The sequence below is a fragment of the Cydia pomonella genome, chromosome 28 (genome assembly GCF_033807575.1).
Source record: "Cydia pomonella isolate Wapato2018A chromosome 28, ilCydPomo1, whole genome shotgun sequence".
Classification (NCBI taxonomy): domain Eukaryota; kingdom Metazoa; phylum Arthropoda; class Insecta; order Lepidoptera; family Tortricidae; genus Cydia; species Cydia pomonella.
Window position 1 is genome coordinate 1,284,255 of NC_084730.1, and position 20,198 is coordinate 1,304,452.

The window sequence follows — 20,198 nt, forward strand, 5'->3', positions numbered from 1 at the left end:
CAGTCATCGTCGCCCATGGACATAAGCAACATCGGAGGAGCCACTTACGCGATGCCAACCTTTGAGAACCCTAAAAACCTGCTTCTTGAAGAACCCCATGTCAATTTAATTTAATTTAATTTGGTTGGATTTAGTGGATGTGGCTTCTACATATTTAAACAAAATGATTATCCTGTCATACATGATTGATTAACCATTAGGTACCATAAGGTACCATTAGCTTGGAAGAGAGAGAGAAGTTATCATTAATCATTAGCATCAAAAACATAATTAACTAATGACTTACCTATTTATTTATTTGATCACATCCATTTCAACCGTTTGTACTTTATTTACAATAACAATATTATTAAGACACTTGGTTTTAAAACGATACTTTTTTTTGTTTATAACTTATAACTTTGTTACTTTTTGTATTTCCGTTCACTGTTTTTTTCTGTTTTTTTTTTTCACTTCATATTATCACTGTTTGTACTTATTTAACACCAACATTATCCCATTTTTACTAAGTATTTTTTTCTATAAATTATAACTCAATACAAACTTTATTATGTAATTAAAACAGAGAGACGTCTGGAATAGATAAAAGAGATTTTTTTATTGTTCAAAATCACAGAAATCGCAAAAGAAATTACTAAATTTCTCGAAAAGCCTATTAAATAAATATTATAGGACATTATTACACAAATGGACTAAGTCCCACAGTAAGCTCAATAAGGCTTGTGTTGAGGGTACTTAGACAACGATATATATAATATATAAATATTTATAAATACTTAAATACATAGAAAACACCCATGACTCAGGAACAAATATATGCTCATCACACGAATAAATGCCCTTGCCAGGATTTGAGCCCGGGACCATCGGCTTCAACACTATACCACTTTTCAACACTAAATAATCTCCATACAATGATATTTTTTAGATCTTAGACTACATTATATTTATGAATTGTTAAACATCCACTCAAAACTGTTATAACACATTTAAAACCACCTCTAAAGTCACTCACATTGCGGTAATAACCACTTTTTACAACGTTAACGGTATTTTTCGCGGTAATATCCACTCTATATTACGTTGAGTCATGCGGTTCCGACCGATGCATTGTGCGAACTGAGCCGCTCCGCCCTTGTGCGCTAAAGTTCGGTTTACATGTCCACATTGTAAGGGCTTGATATTTAGCATTTTTTAAATCATTTATTTATTTAACTGGTTGTAAGGCGTCACGGTAGACTTCGTCGGAGATGGCGGGACGAACTTGATGTCTTCGACAGAGACTGGTGGGGATTTCCGAGGATAGGGACACGTGGAAGAATAAGAGGGAGGCCTTTGCCCAGCAGTGGGCCAGTATGGGCTCATAATAATAATAATTATTTAGGGACTTCAACGTTTGGCTGTTTGTTGTTTAAATATGTATGTGTAGTATGTAACAAAAAGTCTAAGGTCCTGTTTCACAATGTCCAAGTAAAGAATTGAATAGCTAATTAACAAATAAATTAACTGCCAGATAAAAACGCACTTTATCTACCCGTTGAGGTTGTGCAATAAAGAGGGTTTGTATTGTAATGTACAATATACTACATAAAGGTTGTCTGGAAGAGATCGCTCTTTAGCGATAAGACAGACTGTTGTTTACCTTTTCTTGATTTTCTGTATTCTATGTATACCCTTTGGGTACGGAACCCTAAAAACGGTCTTAAACAAAATGCAATTTGCAATCATTCGCCTATTTAAGTTTAAACCATGAATCTCCTTGAAAAATCAGGTACAGCGCCATATAAGCCCGGCGCTCACGTTTCGTTACGTTCGTGAGTCACAGATAACTACTGTTCTCAATGATTATACACTTTGTACAGTCGGCGTCGGCTAAAAGTACCTGCATTGGACAGTTTTGCACGCGATACTCGTACATTTTTACAGGACACATTTTGGGGAGTGTGCTCTTCTTCCTCGCGTTGTCCCGGTATATTGCCACGGCTCATGGGAGCCTGCTGGGGTCCACTTGACAACCAATCCCAAGATTTAGCGTAGGCACTAGTTTTTACGAAAGCGACTGCCATCTGACCCTCCATTCCAGAGGGTAAAACTAGGCCTTATGGGGATTAGTCCGGTTTCCTCACGATGTTTTCCTTCACTGAAAAGCGACTGGTAAAGATCAAAAGATATTTCGTACATAAGTTCCGAAAAACTCATTGGTACGTGCCGGGGTTTGAACCCGCGACCTCCGGATTGCAAGTCGCACGCTCTAACCGCTAGGCCATCAGCGCTCTCAAAGATCGCCATCTATCGAACCATCATCAGGCCCGTTCTCACCTACGCCTGTGAAACCTGGGCCACAACGCAGTCGGACGAAGTAAACCTTTTTTTTTATTATTACGAAAAGGTAAGCATTTGACCACAATCTCACCTGATGGAAAGTGCCGATGTAGTCTAGGATAAAAGATGTCTATTCACTCTCGATTTAAAAAGGTCCAAGTTATAGTGAACTGGGAATAGATTTTCAGGAAGTGAATTCCACTCCTTAGCCGTTCGCATGATAAAGCTTGCGGTATTCGGGAGGAAAGTGCTACGAGAAATTTATGGTCCGTGAGAGGAGCCTGACGGTAGCTACCGGCAATGAACCATGAACTTGAAGCTCTGATCAAACAGGAGACCATTAGGTTAGGTTTTGCAAATCCCAGCGGCTGAGATGGGCGGGTCACGTGGAAAGGATGCCCGATATGAGAGCCCCAAAAATTATGACTAGGTGGACGCCACAATAGAAAAGGCCTAGTGGTCAGCCTAAGAATAGGTGGCTGGACTGTGTGGAAGATCTTAGGAGAATGATGCAGTATACCAACTGGAGGAAGGTTGCCAAGGATTGCGACAACTGGAGGAAAATAGTGGAGAAGGCCAAGACCCACAAAGGTTTGTAGCGTCATCGGAAGTGAGTAAGTGATATGGGATTAAATAATATTTCAGGGTCAAAATGGCAATTTCCTTGATCTTCCATACATTTAGGACAGACTTATATGATGTGACGTCACATCACCTTATTTTGTTAGAGGCGTTTCAATCGTCGACTGCGAGCAGACTTTAACTTTCATTTCTGATCTTTGTGTTGCTTAAATGCCATGAGTCCTATATAGACATTTGATTCTCAGGAAAATCAAGATCGTTTCAATCGTTTGACATTATTTACAAAAAACAGTCAAGTAGCCAACACACACACAGGCATAGGCTACGGAGACTGCTTACCATCAGGCAGGCCGTATGCTTGTTTGCCACCGACGTAGTATAAAAAAAAAATGTACTCCAATAGTTAACAGTGGCATATTAATCCTTATAACTATGACATAAGGGCACACAGTTCAGCGTATTTTGTATGTTCGTGCGTGGAATATATTTACATTTAATTTACTGATGTTACGTAGGTCTTCTTATTGTTTTGATGTCTAAAAATACGTTTCCAGGAAAACTATAGGTCGGGCATACATATTAGAGCGTAAAAATAATGGATTCGACGGAAATTATTAAGTTTTTAAGGAAAACTATTTTTAAAATGACAGATAAGGTAATTAAGCTTCTTATAACTTTACTAGCCACTCCAAATATAGGTACGTAAATAAACATTACACATACTCATACCTTAGCAATTCTTGTATATATATTTAGGGGATCTTAGAAACGTCTCTAACGATTTCAATGAAGTTTTCGGGGGCCAAAAATCTATTTAGCTAGGTTATCTCTGGGAAAACCGGCATTTTGAGTTCTTCTACTAGATATTATTTTCGAAATGTGCAAAACATTCAAATTATTTGATGATTTGTTACCAGATTGATGACATCATTTATCTGGTGAAGAATTCCTTCTGGCATCAATTTCGCTATTTGGACTTCATTTAATCTAGAAAAATCTGTCAATAAAATTGAACTTTTTGTCAAAAGGAAAAGTGACTTATTACGTGAATCTTGAGGATGGATTATTTTACGTCCATTAAAACTTTCATGTATTGGGCAATAATGATAAAATATATAAATCATCCCGATTTTACTTTTTGTTTTGTAAATATTCGTTGATAAGTAATTCAAAAAGTGGCTTGCAAAAAAATCATTTTTAGTAGGTACATGCTTTTATCGCTGACTGTACTTTTCTTTCCACGGGCAACTAATAATCATCGGGACAATTCTAAGAACCCCAAACAGAATTAGGTTGCGTTGTTTTAGCACTAAAATCCCATGGCCACCTATTGTCTCCATCTGCTGATCAGCTCGATGGTACCATAATATTCCATTGTCACTCGACTTACATATGTATGCAAAGTTTCAGCTCAATCGGAAGCCGGGAAGTGGGACAAATTTCGCTTTTAGGGTTTCACCCACACAAACATAAAAGGCGCAAAAGGCTAAAAAAAAAAGCGCTGGTGGCCTAGCGGTAAGAGCGTGCGACTTGCAATCCGGAGGTCGCGGGTTCAAACCCTGGCTCGTACCAATGAGTTTTTCGGAACTTACGTACGAAATATCATTTGATATTTACCAGTCGCTTTTCGGTGAAGGAAAACATCGTGAGGAAACCGGACTAATCCCAAAAAGGCCTAGTTTACCCCTCTGGGTTGGAAGGTCAGATGGCAGTCGCTTTCGTAAAAACTAGTGCCTACGCCAAATCTTGGGATTAGTTGTCAAGCGGACCCCAGGCTCCCATGAGCCGTGGCAAAATGCCGGGACAACGCGAGGAAGAAGAAGAAGAGAAGAAGAAACATACATATTAGTTACTCTAATAGTAAGTCACTAATTACTGTACTCTAACCCCCTTATTCATAAATGTGTACTAAAGTTACGATGCCGCTAATCATCGTTTGTCCCTTTCCATCATACCAATACGTCGGATAGGGACCAATGATTATTAGCGGCATCGTAAGTTTAGTACACAGGGATCGGAACCGGTTTTTTGCAAAAACATCGAAATAACCATATATTTCGGTTTATTTTATACTCAAAATGTAGGACTCAGTTGTGTTTTTAGATAACGACTTCGTATTATTAGATTGCCCGATTAGGAATGAAATAATGAACAAAGAACGAAAATAGTACATTACGATACAAGTGCGAAAAATAGGAAATTCGAAACGAGTGGCGATAAATTAAAACACGACCAAAGGGAGTGTTTTAAATCGACACGAGTTGCGAATTACCTATTCGCTCATGTATCGTACAACGTTTTACAGTACATATGGTCCTTTAAATGTTCGACACAGTAACGTAATATGCTCATTTTCGCACTAGTGCGGTAAAGTAGCACCATATGTACTGTAAAATACCGTTTTCGTTCCCATACAAAAAATACCGGTTTCCGATCCCTGTTAGTACACGTTTATGAATAAGGGTGTAAGTGTAAGGCCTGAGTGGACGCTCGAAGCGAAGCGGAGCGTTCGGCGGGGCGTGCAGCGTGGCGTCGGGCTCATAAGCGACGTGAGCAGCGTGCACTGTGGCCGCTCCTATACGTTTACATTTGCTTAATATGTACGCCGCACGCCCCGCCCCGCTGCACACCCAACTCGATCGTCCACTCAGGCCTTACACTAAAAATAGATCACTTTTTCAATTAATTAAGAAAATATTTGAAGTATCCGCTAACCTCAGAGCCGCAGTAGCCACACCCAAAACGCATTAGTCTAAAGATATCGCCAGAAAGCACGCATAGGCCGCTTAGTACGGTCGCCAAATCTCAAAAGCCCTCTAGAAACACGATTTAATTGACTCTGCTCGGCCTTACCCACAACCGGTATCAATGTGTTCGGACAGTTCTCCTGATCACCGTACATGCGGTAGTAAAGCGGAAAAATGGTGGAGGGGATAGTAATGACGTCACAAAGATGGCGGCCGGACCTATTCTTTTTGGCGGTGTATCTCGAAAACCACTTAACCGATTTTAATCATCGAGGTGTCAAATAATAGCTTATATTATGGAGATTATTTCCTTTTCTACAAACATTTACGTGAAACCTATAGGAAAAAAAATAATCACAAAAAACAGTTTTTTTATAAAAATTTTTTTTTTTATTTTGTAAAAATCTCCGTAAATATTAGCATTTCGCAAATTTTGTTGAATATAAAACATATTGCTTCATTATCAAGGAATATAATGAGCCTTAAAACATAAAGATCGAGTAATAAACAATGAAGCTACACTCATTTATTTGCGCATGGGTAACGATAACTGGCTTTTACCGGTCGAAACTGTGGTGACTGTTACGATACGTATTGAATGGAATTTATAGAGTATCGGTTTTAATTACTGAAATTATAATGACAATTATTTATACTATTTATTTTTATACTACGTCGGTGGCAAACAAGCATACGGCCTGCCTGATGGTAAGCAGTCTCCGTAGCCTATGTACACCTGCAACTCCAGAGGAGTTACATGCGCGTTGCCGACCCTAACCCCACCCCCCTCGTTGAGCTCTGGCAACCTTACTCACCGGCAGGAACACAACACTATGAGTAGGGTCAAGTGTTATTTGGCTGCGGTTTTCTGTAAGGTGGAGGTACTTCCCCAGTTAAATATAAAAACCAGACACAATAATGTTACCTTACTTCGACGTTTAGTCTCTTTTTTCGTCTTAATCATAGGTAGGTACATATTTCTTTTTACTTAAAAAATTTATACAGGGTGAACTTTTAACCACCAGTCATACTCTGCGCAGCGACTTTATAGGTCATACTGAACAACTTTTACTATTAGTAGTCCCCAAGCCGCTCCGAGGCCAGATTTAATTGACTCAGCTCGGCCTTACCCACAACCGGTATCAATGTGTTCGGGCGTTTCTCCTGATCACCGTACATGCGGTAGTAAAGCGGAAAAATGGTGGGAGGGGATAGTAATGACGTCACAAAGATGGCGTCCGGACCTATTCTTTTTGGCGGTGTATCTCGAAAACCACTTAACCGATTGTATTCATCGAGGTGTCAACTAATAGCTTATATTATGGAGATTATTTCCTTTTTACAAACATTTACGTGAAACCTATAGGAAAATAATAATCACAAAAAACATTTTTTTTTATACATTTGGTTGGTAGGTTTTTCTTATGTTTTAAAGCAGTAAAATCTTTCAAGTCGAAACACAGTATAAATATACATTTTGTTGTCTAATCTAAAAGTATGATGTTCATTGTTTAAGACTGATTAGTGATTACTGAATTAAATGACATGCTATTTGTTATTTTTGTTTTATTTTTTAAATCAGGTTTTAATTTATTCACTATGTATCACTATACAGGCAAAATGTGTATCATAGTTGGTCTGTAAGTACTTACTACTTGTGTCGAATATAGGTATAAGATGAAATTTTAACCACCAGCCATACTCTGCGCAGTGACTTTACAGGTCATACTGAACAACTTTTATTATGGGACCAATGCCGAATCACGCAAGAAAATTTGGATCTGGAATGACACCCACTGGCTGTGCCCTACCACACAAAGCGAGATGACATTCACAATGCCCATACCTCTCTTTTGGACGTAGTATAAGGACGTACCCGGGTCCATGACGCATGCTCGCCACACCGCTGCTTAAAATAAGCTGACGCACCGTAAATTGAACTGCGTAAAAATCGCAAAAAATATTACACGGAGATCTTATGGCAGACACCGTACCGGTGACGTAAAAGACGCAACTGTTTTGCGAACAAAAAAGATTCGCGTGAAGCACGTCACTGCGATTCCGTACCGTCACCGTTTTTTAAACAGCGGTGTGGGGAGCATGCGTCAAAAACGGTACGCATACGACGCGTCACTGCGATTCCGTATCGTGACCGTTTTTTAAGCTGCGGTCTGGTCGCACCTTGTATTGTATTGTATTGTATAATATTTAACAAATGCATGAATTTCGGCACATTCCCGGATCGGTGGAAAATGGCACACGTCACGCCTATACACAAATCAGGCGCTAAAGACAATGTGCAAAATTACCGGCCTATTTCCATCTTGTCATGCATTCCCAAAACTTTTGAGAAATTGGTTCACGGTCGTATATCTAAAATGTTAAAAAACCATATCCTAGAAGAGCAACACGGATTTGTCAAAGGTAAATCGACGTCTACTAACCTTACTCTATTCGTTAATACCTTATTTGAGACTCTTGATAAAAATGTTCAAATTGACACAATCTACACAGATTTTCAAAAGGCGTTCGACAAAGTTGACCATCTGATACTATTAAAAAAATTATCCTACAACGGAATAAAGGGTAATCTCCTCAGGTGGTTCGCGTCGTACCTCCAAAACCGCACTCAATCTGTAGTTATTAACGGATTAGCTTCTTCATCTACAATTGTAACTTCCGGCGTGCCGCAAGGCTCAATTATTGGCCCATTCTTATTTGTCTTGTTTATTAACGATATTTCACTGTGCTTCAAGAACTGTAACTTTCTGTTGTATGCTGACGATTTAAAAATTTATAAAAAAAGTTCACACTAACGAAGATGTTCAACTAATTCAAGACGATTTAAACAGACTCGATGATTACTGTAAGATTAATAAGTTATCCTTGGCTTACAATAAGTGCAAACATGTCATTTTCACTAGAAAAAGCAACGTACTACGAAATTCATATAAACTAAATGAATACTCCCTTGAAACAGTAAACAACATTAGAGATCTAGGTGTTATTCTTGATACGAAGTTGACACTAGACACACACATCGACCACATTCTCAAAAAAGCATACCGAATGTTGGGCTTTATTATGCGCGTCACTAAACCCTTCAAACAGAAGCTCAGCCTGACTTGCCTTTATCAAACTTTAGTTCGTTTCAATCTTGAGTACGCGTCAGTTGCATGGAGCCCTTTTTACAATGTATACTGCAATAAGCTAGAAATGATACAAAAAAATTCTTACGACGCCTTAATATTCGATTGAAGAATCCACGGTGCTCCTATGATGAGCTCTTAAATAAATACAACATGCTAAGATTGCGGGACCGCCGTTGCATCGCCGACGCAGTCATGCTACGTGACGTATGTGCAGGTGACTTAGACTGTCCAAGTCTCCTATCCAAAATATACTTTCGCGCTCCTCTCAAACTAACGCGGTCTACACACCTCTTCAGTCTACCGAAGACAAAGACTAACGCCGGAAAACGTGCACCTGTATACAGAATGTGCGACCACTACAATAAGTCTCTTCTCGAGATCGATCTATTCTCAAAATCCCGCGCCCAGTTCAAGACAGCAGTCACAAATTTATATAGAAATAAGATCATATATACCTAGGTAACTTTTCCTTCCTATTTAGTTACATATAAGTAATTAGTTTATGTGCATACGTATATTATACACTAAGTATCTCTTAACACTTTCAATGTTGTAAACCGCATGTTAGTCTTAAGTATTAAGTGGTATTAGGTTCTTCGTGAGATACGTATACGGAAGCATCTGTAGTTAAGGACATTTATGCTATTTAAGTCTTTTTTGTTCATGCCATGTATGTTTTCTGTGTTATCTCCTTAATAAATAAATAAATAAATATTGTATTCGGGCGATTTTTCCGCAACTCGACGACTTGCGCCTATTTTGCGTGATATGTTGGGGGTGGGCTAGTCCTGCCAGCCCAGCTCCTCGAGGAATCCTATCAAACCTTTGATGTTGAGTAGGACCTCGGGGAGGTCTCTCGGAGATCCGAGATGTTTAGCCCTGTATGGAGTCACTCCGCTGCATTCCAGCACCACGTGAGAGGCTGTTTCTTCTGTCTCCATGCAACCTCGGCACAGGGGACTGTCTGTGACACCTGTTGTGAAAAGATGTTTGTTAAATAGTCCATGACCTGTTATGACACTGGTTACCATACTCAGTCGGACCTTCCCTAGTTGCAGGAGCGCCCTTGTGAGTTTTCCGTTGATGCCCGGCATGGCTTCTTTTGCCTGTCTGCATCCAGTCTGGTTCAGCCAGTGTTCTGTGTGTAGTTTCCCTGTACGTGCCAGCAGCATTGAGCGTACCTTGCTAAATGGTATCGGAAGAATCGGTTCCGGACCAATCGCCCCCGCATTCGATCCTTGCCTGGCAAGCTCGTCCGCAGCATCGTTACCTCGGGATCCACTGTGTCCCTTGATCCATTGTAGGGTGATCTTGTTATTATGACATACCTCCATTAGTCGTTCGTGGCATTCGTGTATAAGTTTGGATATAACTATATGGCTATTTAGAGCCATTAAGACTGCTCTACTGTCGGAGAGTATGCGGATGGAGGATCCTACTACCTTCCTTGCAGTGATGGCAGCCGCCGCGTTTATGATGCCCATGCACTCAGCTTGGAATACCGAGTTATGGGCTCCTAGCGGAGTGGTGATCGACATGTTCAGGTCTTCTGAGAAGGTTCCAGAGCCCGATCCGCTGTCTGTTTTGGACCCATCAGTGAAGATTCTCAGCTCCCGGGGATTGAGTCCTTCATGATTGTCGTCCTCATATAACTGTATTTTGTACCTTTTATCGAAGATAGCTTGTTTGTGAATCCGGTCCGTGCCTGACCTAAGCACTGGAAATTCGTCATACACCTTTTCCAGGCATTTTGTGTGAAGAGCTCCTGTGATGTTAGACCATATCTTGAGGGTTCGTAACCTTACCGCTGAGAAACTGGCCTCTTGCTGTATGTGTAGGTGCAGCGGTGGAAGGTTTAGCATGACCTCCATGGCTGCAGTCGGGGTAGACCTCGTGCAGCCAGTGGTGGCCGCGCATGCGAGCCTTTGAAGTCTTTGTAGTTTGTCTCGTACGTTGCCTAGGTTTGTTCTTGGCCACCAAACCAGAGCACCGTAACAGAGTAAGGGGCGGATTATCGTCTTATAGAGCCAGAGGGTAAGTTTCGGGTTGAGTCCCCACCTCTTACCAATCATCCTTCTGCACTGCCAGAAGAAAACTCCCGCCTTGTCTATCCGTTTGTTGATGTGGTTGTTCCAATTGAGTTTATTGTCGAGAGTTAGTCCTAAGTACTTAACTTCATCGGACAGCTGTAGCTCAGTTTGGAAAAGTGTTGGTCTGGTAAAGTTGGTCGCACCTTTATATGGGACAGTCAAAATTTTTTTCGCGATTTCGGAATTGGTCCCATAGTAAAAGTTGTTAAGTATGACCTATAAAGTCGCTGCGCAGAGTATGACTGGTGGTTAAAAGTTCACCCTGTATAAAATTTTTAAGTAAAAAGAAATATGTACCTACCTATGATTAAGACGAAAAAAGAGACTAAACGTCGAAGTAAGGTAACATTATTGTGTCTGGTTTTTATAATTTTAATTATAATTTCAGTAATTAAAACCGATACTCTATAAATTCCATTCAATACGTATCGTAACAGTCACCACAGTTTCGACCGGTAAAAGCCAGTTATCGTTACCCATGCGCAAATAAATGAGTGTAGCTTCATTGTTTATTACTCGATCTGTATGTTTTAAGGCTCATTATATTCCTTGATAATGAAGCAATATGTTTTATATTAAACAAAATTTGCGAAATGCTAATATTTACGGAGATTTTTACAAAATAAAAAATAATAATTTTATAAAAAAACTGTTTTTTGTGATTATTTTTTTTCCTATAGGTTTCACGTAAATGTTTGTAGAAAAGGAAATAATCTCCATAATATAAGCTATTATTTGACACCTCGATGATTAAAATCGGTTAAGTGGTTTTCGAGATACACCGCCAAAAAGAATAGGTCCGGCCGCCATCTTTGTGACGTCATTACTATCCCCTCCACCATTTTTCCGCTTTACTACCGCATGTACGGTGATCAGGAGAACTGTCCGAACACATTGATACCGGTTGTGGGTAAGGCCGAGCTGAGTCAATTAAATCTGGCCTCGGAGCGGCTTGGCGACCGTACTAGCTCCCTTTTCTATCACATTAATGGTTTATTTTTATTTTTAACGGTTACATAGTCGATTCAGTGGTGATTCTGCTTACGAAAATATAGGATAGTGGATATGAATAAATAAAATAATAAATATTATACGGAATTCTTACACAAATTGACTCCCAAGAAGTCCCACGGTAAGCCAAGAAGGGTTGTGTTGTGGGTATCAGACAATGAAATATTAATAAACAAATACTTAAATACATAGAAAACATCCTTGACTCAGGAACAAATATCTGTGCTCGTCACACAAATAAATGCCCTTACCGGAATTCGAACCCCGGACCATCGGCTTCATAGGCAGGGCACTGCCCGCTAGGCCAGACCGGTCGAAAATACCGGTATATAGGAGCGTTTTTACATTTTCCGAACCGATATTGAATTTCGTATACTGAGGTCCGCTTGGCAACGAATCCCAAGAATCGGCGTAGACAATATTTTTACGAATTTGATCTTCCAACCCAGAGAGTAAACTAGGCCTTACTCAACACACAATTAGGCGACATTTAGCACTTATTTTATAACCTTTAAACATATAACGGCTCTAGAACAGCTGCTCTTAGCCTACAGGCTGAGGTGACATTAAAGTATTTAAGTGGTCAGCTATATCCCCACTATACCCACAATACCCACGATAACTGTTTTGGCCGCTATAATGCATGTTAAGCAGCTAGTGTACCTAAAGGTTGTCTGGAAGAGATCGCTATTTAGCGATAAGACCGCCTGTTGGCTGCCTCTATCACTAATCAATTGTTTTTCTTTAAGCTGTATCTTTTACTGAGGTGTGGCAATAGAGTTTATTCTATCCATCTATCTATGTAGTATTATAGCTCAAAGTGAATTGTATAACCTTAACATCTATATGTAAAACTTATATAGATGTCAAGGTTGTTAGTGTCAGCTGTAATTTGCACTTAAGGTTCTATAAACAGGCGATAAAAAGTATTTAACTCCCTTTTATCGCTTCCAGTTGAACAGAGAAGTTATTAGTCGCTGTATGGCCAAGCCATGTATTTTGACTAAGGTGTACAGTTTGTGAAGTTACGTCTTGGCAATAATTTACATGAAAATATTTTTGTTGGGATATCATTTGTTCTGAAGCATTAGTTTATAAGATCATTAGCTAATAGTCGTGACGCAAAACACTTATTTCATATAATTTCATTTTGACGCTTGGAAAACCTTTACACCTTAGAATCTAGTATTATTAGTATTTTCTATGGCTTTGGAGACGTTTTACATCTCTTATGGTATTAAATAAATAAAGGCCATTTTTTTTCTCCATATTTGATGTATTATTTACGATAGAGATTTATTCATCTCTATAATAATGTAGTAGTTAAATATTTTATGATTATTATAGCACAACCCGGAAATGTCAGCATCTACCTACTTTTAGGTTTTAAGTTATATTTATATAGGTAGATTTGATTGAAAATCTGCTGAGAAGTAATTTTCAATATTTGCCTATTTTATGGAACAAATATCTTTTACCTATTTATTTTATTTCACATCATAAAAAAGACCAATATTGTTTATTTATATAACAAATAAAGTATAATTTATTTATGAACAATAAAGACAGTACTACTAGCGCCATCTGTTAACCATCTTTAGAAACAAAATAACAATTTAATCCATGCCAGCGGCGAAATTTGGAACTATCAACATACGCGTATTCACTCAACGTTTACGCATAGACAGCAGCGCCACCGTAATAAGTTTGCAACATAATATTACAATTAGTTTAGCTATCCGACGATAGATGTCGCTAGTAGGTATAAATATTTTGATTCAACTTTAATGATATTTTGAATTTGATGAGGAATTGAGAATACTAAACGAGAATAACTGCTTTAGGGTATATGCTATGTATGGTATGCTTTTTTGGAGGCTATCGGCCGGCCGGCCGTTTCGTCGTATTAACCGGTTTTTTTAAGTTACAATAAAGTTCTTAAATTGTTCGCGTTCTTATAAAAGTTCGGAGGACAACCGAAATATACCGGTTTGGACCGGTATTTTATAAACCGGTTCCGACCCTGTTTTTTAGTTTTCCGAGCAAAGCTACTTGATATATTTTTACCTGACGATCATTACTGGGAGACAATTTTTTTTTTATGTAATGTTTTGACGATCATGATGAGAAGAGTATCATTTTCACATGATGCAAATTAATAGTGTAATTTTTAACATGAAATAAGTAAATCTGATCTAAATCTAATTAACCTAAACATAATTCTGATATGTTCTATGGAGATTGTAGATCTTCTCCATATATTTACTAGACTTTGTTTGATATAGTGGTAACTAGCATCCTTAACTAATTATACACCTAAACCTTCCTCAAGAACCACTCTATTGGGTGAAAACCGCATGAAAATCCGTTCAGTAGTTTTTGAGTTTATCGCGAACATACAGACAGACGCGGCGGGGGAACTGTTTTAAAAGGTGTAGTGATACTGATACAAACCTAGGCTAAGATGTTCGGCTCTTTATCATTTGTCACTATGCCTGGCACGTTCTAACAAGTATATAAGCGCGAAAGTGACGGGCATAGTGGCAGGTGATAAAAATGGAACCATGCTGCCACTGCAGAAGTACTAATAGTCTCTTAGTTTCCTAATTGTTCAAGAGATGGCGCTGCGTGTAGATTAGAAGTCGCTTACGTTTGTTTCATGTAGATTGTACTAATGTTTTGCACAGTGCTTATCATTTGAATCGATTTTGATGAAATTTACGAGTTTTTGCAACCGTTCGTCGCTATTATTTTAGCTTCTGTAACGGTTAGTTTAAACATAATTCAATGCCAACGTTATCGCTCGCGCTACACTCGTAGCAGATTCCGGTGTTTTTCCGCTTTGTAGAAGAAGGCGACTACGAACAGAGAACCCGCGGTCCAAACCTGATTAAACTGGACCCAAATTACAGTCCATACCGGAAGAAAGCTGGAAACTTGGGATGATAGTATTTTCAATGGCAAAGTGTGGTCACGTTATCATTAATGTCTAATTTCTATGAAAATAGGACGTTTGCTAATGACACTCTCTCACTTTGATCAGTTCAAACCGGTGAAAAGTTAGCTTAGACGGACTCTAGAAGTGGAAACAATTGTCAAGTGGGTGTTCCTGTTGTTAGTAAAATAGTTAAAACAACAATACTGGCAATGAACAATATGTCGGCGGCTGATCGTGACATCATCATCTTCCAGATAGCTGCATAGCAATAATCACACACACAGGTTCGCTATTTAAATATGATGGGCGTAATTAGACAAATAGCTTCGTGCAGCTTTCTGTGGCATTAACCTTTCGATACAGTTAATATACATTTAACCTTTTCGGTTTGGTTTTATGATTTATTATTATTTTATGGTAGCTAATAAAATTTTTGTTGAACCTCCACTTCACACCCATCTAACCGCCGCCGACTCTTCCTCTCCATATCGTACTTCTTAAACCTCTTCTGCTGCCCTTACTCAGATGTTCTTACATTATTAGTAATAATGACATTTTGTCTATCCACGTCCAACTACCCGCTCTTCTCCCTCCCTAACCTCACTTCACACCCAGCCAATCTCCTACTCTTCCTCTCCATAGCGTATTTCTTAAAGCTCTTAATTTTCTACATTAATAGTAATACTCACATTTCATCTATCCACGTCCAACTGCCCGCTCTTCTCCCTCTCGAACCTCACTTCACACCCATCCAACCGCAGTCTTTCTCTCTGTAACGTATTTCTTAAACCTCTTCTGCTGCCCCGACTCGCAGATATTCTTACATTAATAGTAATACTCACATTTTGTCTATCCACGTCCAACTGCCCGCTCTTCTCCCTTCCGAACCTCACTTCACACCCATCCAATCTCCTACTCTTCCTCTCCATAGCGTATTTCTTAAAGCTCTTAATTTTCTACATTAATAGTAATACTCACATTTCATCTATCCACGTCCAACTGCCCGCTCTTCTCCCTCTCGAACCTCCCTTCACACCCATCCAACCGCAGTCTTTCTCTCTGTAACGTATTTCTTAAACCTCTTCTGCTGCCCCGACTCGCAGATATTCTTACATTAATAGTAATACTCACATTTTGTCTATCCACGTCCAACTGCCCGCTCTTCTCCCTTCCGAACCTCACTTCACACCCATCCAATCTCCTACTCTTCCTCTCTGTAGCGTACTTCTTAAACCTCTTCTGCTGCCCCGACTCGCAGATGTTCTCGAAACTCTTCGGTTTCAGTATCGGTTTCGGTTTTAGTGCTGGTTTCTCGAAGCTGTCACGCAGTTTTTGGAAGTCAGTCGGCTCGGGGGTGGAAGGACGAGAGTGGTGGGGGGTGTCGTAGATTATTTCCTGGAAATGAGAATATTGGTTTTAGAAAAAATATAAAATACTTAGTGCATGATGATTAGAAGGTTGGTACTTGGCATGCAGGCATTCGCCAGAGTAACGTATAGATCTGCCGGACACATCTGTACGTATATATCTAACTCAGGGCTCGGGAAAGCGTGGCTCACGAGTTATATGCGGTTCTGCAAAGGTACAATTGCACCTCGTAAAGCCACCTAAGCGATTGTCTCTTCTAAAATGTTTGCCGACCCTGCCCGAGGCAAAGCCTGGTGTTATTACCGGTTTTAAAATCCACTATTTTTAAAACCGGTTTTATTCGGTTTTACTCCGAACTTTCGTAAGAACGCGAACGTTTTAAAAACTTTATTTGTAACCTGAATAAACCGGTTTATTCGACGAGCCATTTGAGGGTAGATGAAACTGGCCTGAATAAACTGACTTGTAAAAGAGCCCTTGAGGCCTACTTGCACAATAAATTTTTGAATTTTGAATTTTGAGCGACAAGAAGGCCGGCCGGCCTGGTGGTGTGTCGCATAAACAAAAACACCGACTTACATAGGTGTTCGCGTCGAGTCTTCCGTCAAGTACTTTAACATTTTTACCAAATATCCCGTGAGATGGCGCTGTACCGGGAGCGGCGATTTCTACATCACGCTATTGAAATGTTTATAGGGATTGTATAAAAGGGTTTGGGATTACTCTTAATATATTGGCTTTATTTGTGACTGGTTGTTTATATTTACAGTAATGGAAACGTTCTTCTAAAAACCGGTTTAAAATAACGGTTTTACGAACGAAACTGAAATTAAAAGGTTTTGCGCTAAGTACATGATAACGGTTTGGAAATTTAACCGGTTTCCGAGCCTTGGTAATTACTAGTCAAACCTCCCTATTATTATTCCCGTATCTGCTTACGTGTATACTCTGTACGTTTAGGTATTTAAGTAAAAGTAAACAAAATCTACCCTTAAATGGCTCCTTAAGCCAGTTGAGCGTAGATGAAAACATTACATGATCAAATAATGTAGGTTAAAGTCAGGTCATTCAGTGCCAGATCCAGGTGGTTTTGTATTTGGTTGGTTAACCAATAAATGTTATAACCGAAAATGTACAAATTGTTTGTTTACTTTTATTTAAATACCTAAAGATACAGAGTATAGGTAAGTCTTAGCAAAGAGAATTGATTGTAATAGAGAGGTTAAGCCTAAGTAAAATTGTGCCCCTTAGTTTGACATCCAAAACAGATGGCGCCGTACTGCGCCATATGTATTGCGGTCACTGAATTGTCAAACGTCAACTTTTGACAAAGTTACCGCAAAATGTATGGAGCTGTACAGCGCCATCTTGTTTACCTGTCCAATTCGAAGCACGAAATTTTCTAAGATTATACACATCTTAATCAATGTATCTCGCTCGGTCTTAGTTCGCAACTATTTTATCCTATAATGAACATTTTTAGGGTTCCGTAGCCAAATGGCAAAAAACGGAACCCTTATAGATTCGTCATGTCCGTCTGTCTGTCCGATTATTCGATATAAACATAGACGTAAAGAAACATACTAATTTCAAATATATTTGTATCGTCAGAGTAATTATCATAGATACTCGAGCAAACCTAGTGTTTCAAGATACATTTTTTCAGTAAAACTTAATGATTATTAATTAACATCGGATCATAATAGCATGTTGTAAGTATAGGGAAAGTGATCTATTGTGAAGCGTAACTATTGCGTGGGAGGGCGAAAGTGTAGTAGGCGGATATTACTGATCGAGCGTGCGAGTAATGCTAATACATATTGATTACGATGTGTGTTTGTATAATCTCTATTGTAGAGTAACGTCTAAAAATATCGATACGGACAAAGTGCCACAAATATGTATACACAACCTTATTGCCCATATAATTAAGGTGGTGTATACATATTTTTGGCTCTCGTTTTAAAACGATATGCAAAAATAGAAAGAAATTTAGCATAAACATTAAGTAAGATAACATAACCTATCTATTTATGTATGGTATCAGTTTTCAATGCTAGAAATTGTAATATAAAGAAAATATAGCGAGACAAATTTTACATACAAAACTTTTCTCACTGAAAAAAGTAACTGGTATAAAAAAAAAAACGAGCAAAACTCTACCAACCCTACGAAATTGACTCGAAAAATATTGTTACAGTACATATAGTGCTACTTTTCCACACTAGTGCGGGAATGAGCACTTTCCGTGCCAATGTCGAAAGTTTAAAGGGCCATACGTACTGTAAAACGTTGTACGATACACGTGTGAATGCGAATAAGTAATTCGTAACTCCCTTCGATCGTGTTTTAATATATCGCCACTCGTTGCGTCACGGGTTGCGAATTACCTATTCGCACATGTATCGTACACCGTTTTACAGTACATATGGCCGTTTAAATTTTCGACATAGTGACGTAATGTGCTCATTATGTAAATAAGTATAGTATATCTAAAACTGCGGAGGTATTCTAGTAAAAAAAAACACATTGAGTAATATCTGCGACCGGTCTAGTGGGTAGTGATGCCTATGAAGCTGATGCTCCTAGGTTCGAATCCCGGTGCCCGGTGAAATAAATGCCCTTTTATTTGTGTAATGAGCACAGATATTTGTTCCTGAGTCGGATGTTTTCTATGTATTTAAGTATTCGTCTATTATCATCTCTACTGTCTGAGTACCCACAACACAAGCTTGGCTTACCGTGGGACTTAGTCAATTTGTGTAAGAAGGTCCCTTTAATATTTATTTATTTATATAGCGTGTTTTAATGTAAAAGGCCCGCGAGCGCGTTTAATGTGTCCAAGGGCATATCAACTAAGTGCATAGCCAATATCATTAAGATCCAGTCCAATGACACCCACTGTGGTAAATTGTCATTGATAAGAAAACTGTCGATATTCAGCCTAAATTAAGTGGCTTGTAACCCTAGATTAACAAGAACAATAAGTAAAAAAATGTTAGAGGTTCCGTCGTGCCGTAATAATTATTATGGAAAAAGAAGTAGAAAGTATCTGGTCCCCAAATTGTATAATGAAATACCGTATGATATAAGGGAATGTAAATCATTTAGGATGTTTAAATGTAAATTGAAAACGTTTCTATTAAACAAAATCAAATTACCACCACAATAAGCTATAAGATGTACCGTACTTACTTATTAATTAACTAGGCAATAAGCTAACCCATCTGTATTTAAGGGAGTTCCCTCTGCCAACAAACTGTTTTACAGTTTGGCAGAAGAAAACAAAATTGTAAAATCAGGGGGTTTTTTTTTACCAGAATATTTTTTTTTTTTTATATAAACTTTACTACACTCCGTTACATATTTCGTGGACAAAAGACAACGAAAGACAACGAAAAGAATTTTAACCCAGGTACTTTAGTGTGCAGGATGCATGTCAAAATTATGTTCAAAGATAAGAGGCCGTTTTAGGCATCGTTTTTTCGGCTGTAGCGCTAAAAATATCAAAAAAGAAAAGCTTCGAAACATAATATTGATAATATCTAATAATAATAATCACTTTACTTAAATTCACCGGGATATAAACCGTGATTACCTTTTATATCGTTTTTGAGCTCCCGATATTTCGACGCAGTTACACGCATCCTGTTCACGGGTAACTGGAGATAGCGGGTGGGTGTCGGCGTTGTGTAGACCGCGCCCGGTCTACCCTCATTCGTGCGCGTCGGCTGCGTTCGCTTGCAACGTTACCACTGGTCGCGTCCACACTTGTTAGTCTATCTAAGCACACTCAGGCGCGGATACAAGATTTGGCTTAGGGGGGGGCCATTTTGAGAAAATCATATATTTTTGCACAGAAAATAAGGTAAAAAAAAATGTTTACTCAATTTAGTAATGTGAGAGCCAGGGTTTTAGGGGGGGGGCCATTGCCCCTATGGCCCCCCCCTTGTATCCGCGCCTGACTGCACACTACACTCATCCCGGG

General features: G+C 39.0%; 2 protein-coding genes across 7 annotated transcripts in view; both read right to left on the reverse strand.

Annotated features, from left to right (window-relative positions):
• LOC133532923 (DENN domain-containing protein 2B-like) overlaps window positions 1-15,786 on the reverse strand; it is a 61,045-nt gene extending 45,259 nt beyond the window's left edge. The window contains exons 1-2 of one of the 6 annotated variants that reach the window (XM_061871786.1): window positions 1,016-1,128; window positions 287-519 (exon numbers count right to left, since the gene is read on the reverse strand). Coding sequence is in view for 1 of the 6 variants with exons in the window: in XM_061871783.1 (XP_061727767.1) it covers window positions 15,685-15,771 (87 nt within the window). In the remaining 5 variants the exon portion in view is untranslated. Of the gene's footprint in view, window positions 1-286; window positions 574-999; window positions 1,129-15,395; window positions 15,655-15,684 lie in introns of those variants that run through there. The other 5 variants (XM_061871784.1, XM_061871785.1, XM_061871783.1 and 2 more) reach the window with 5 other exon arrangements.
• A 37-nt stretch (window positions 15,787-15,823) lies between these two features.
• Window positions 15,824-20,198, reverse strand: part of LOC133532922 (uncharacterized) — a 49,954-nt gene continuing 45,579 nt past the window's right edge. Inside the window, exon 2 of the mRNA XM_061871782.1 lies at window positions 15,824-16,237. Within this exon, the coding sequence (XP_061727766.1) occupies window positions 15,824-16,237 (414 nt within the window). The remainder of the gene's footprint in view (window positions 16,238-20,198) is intronic.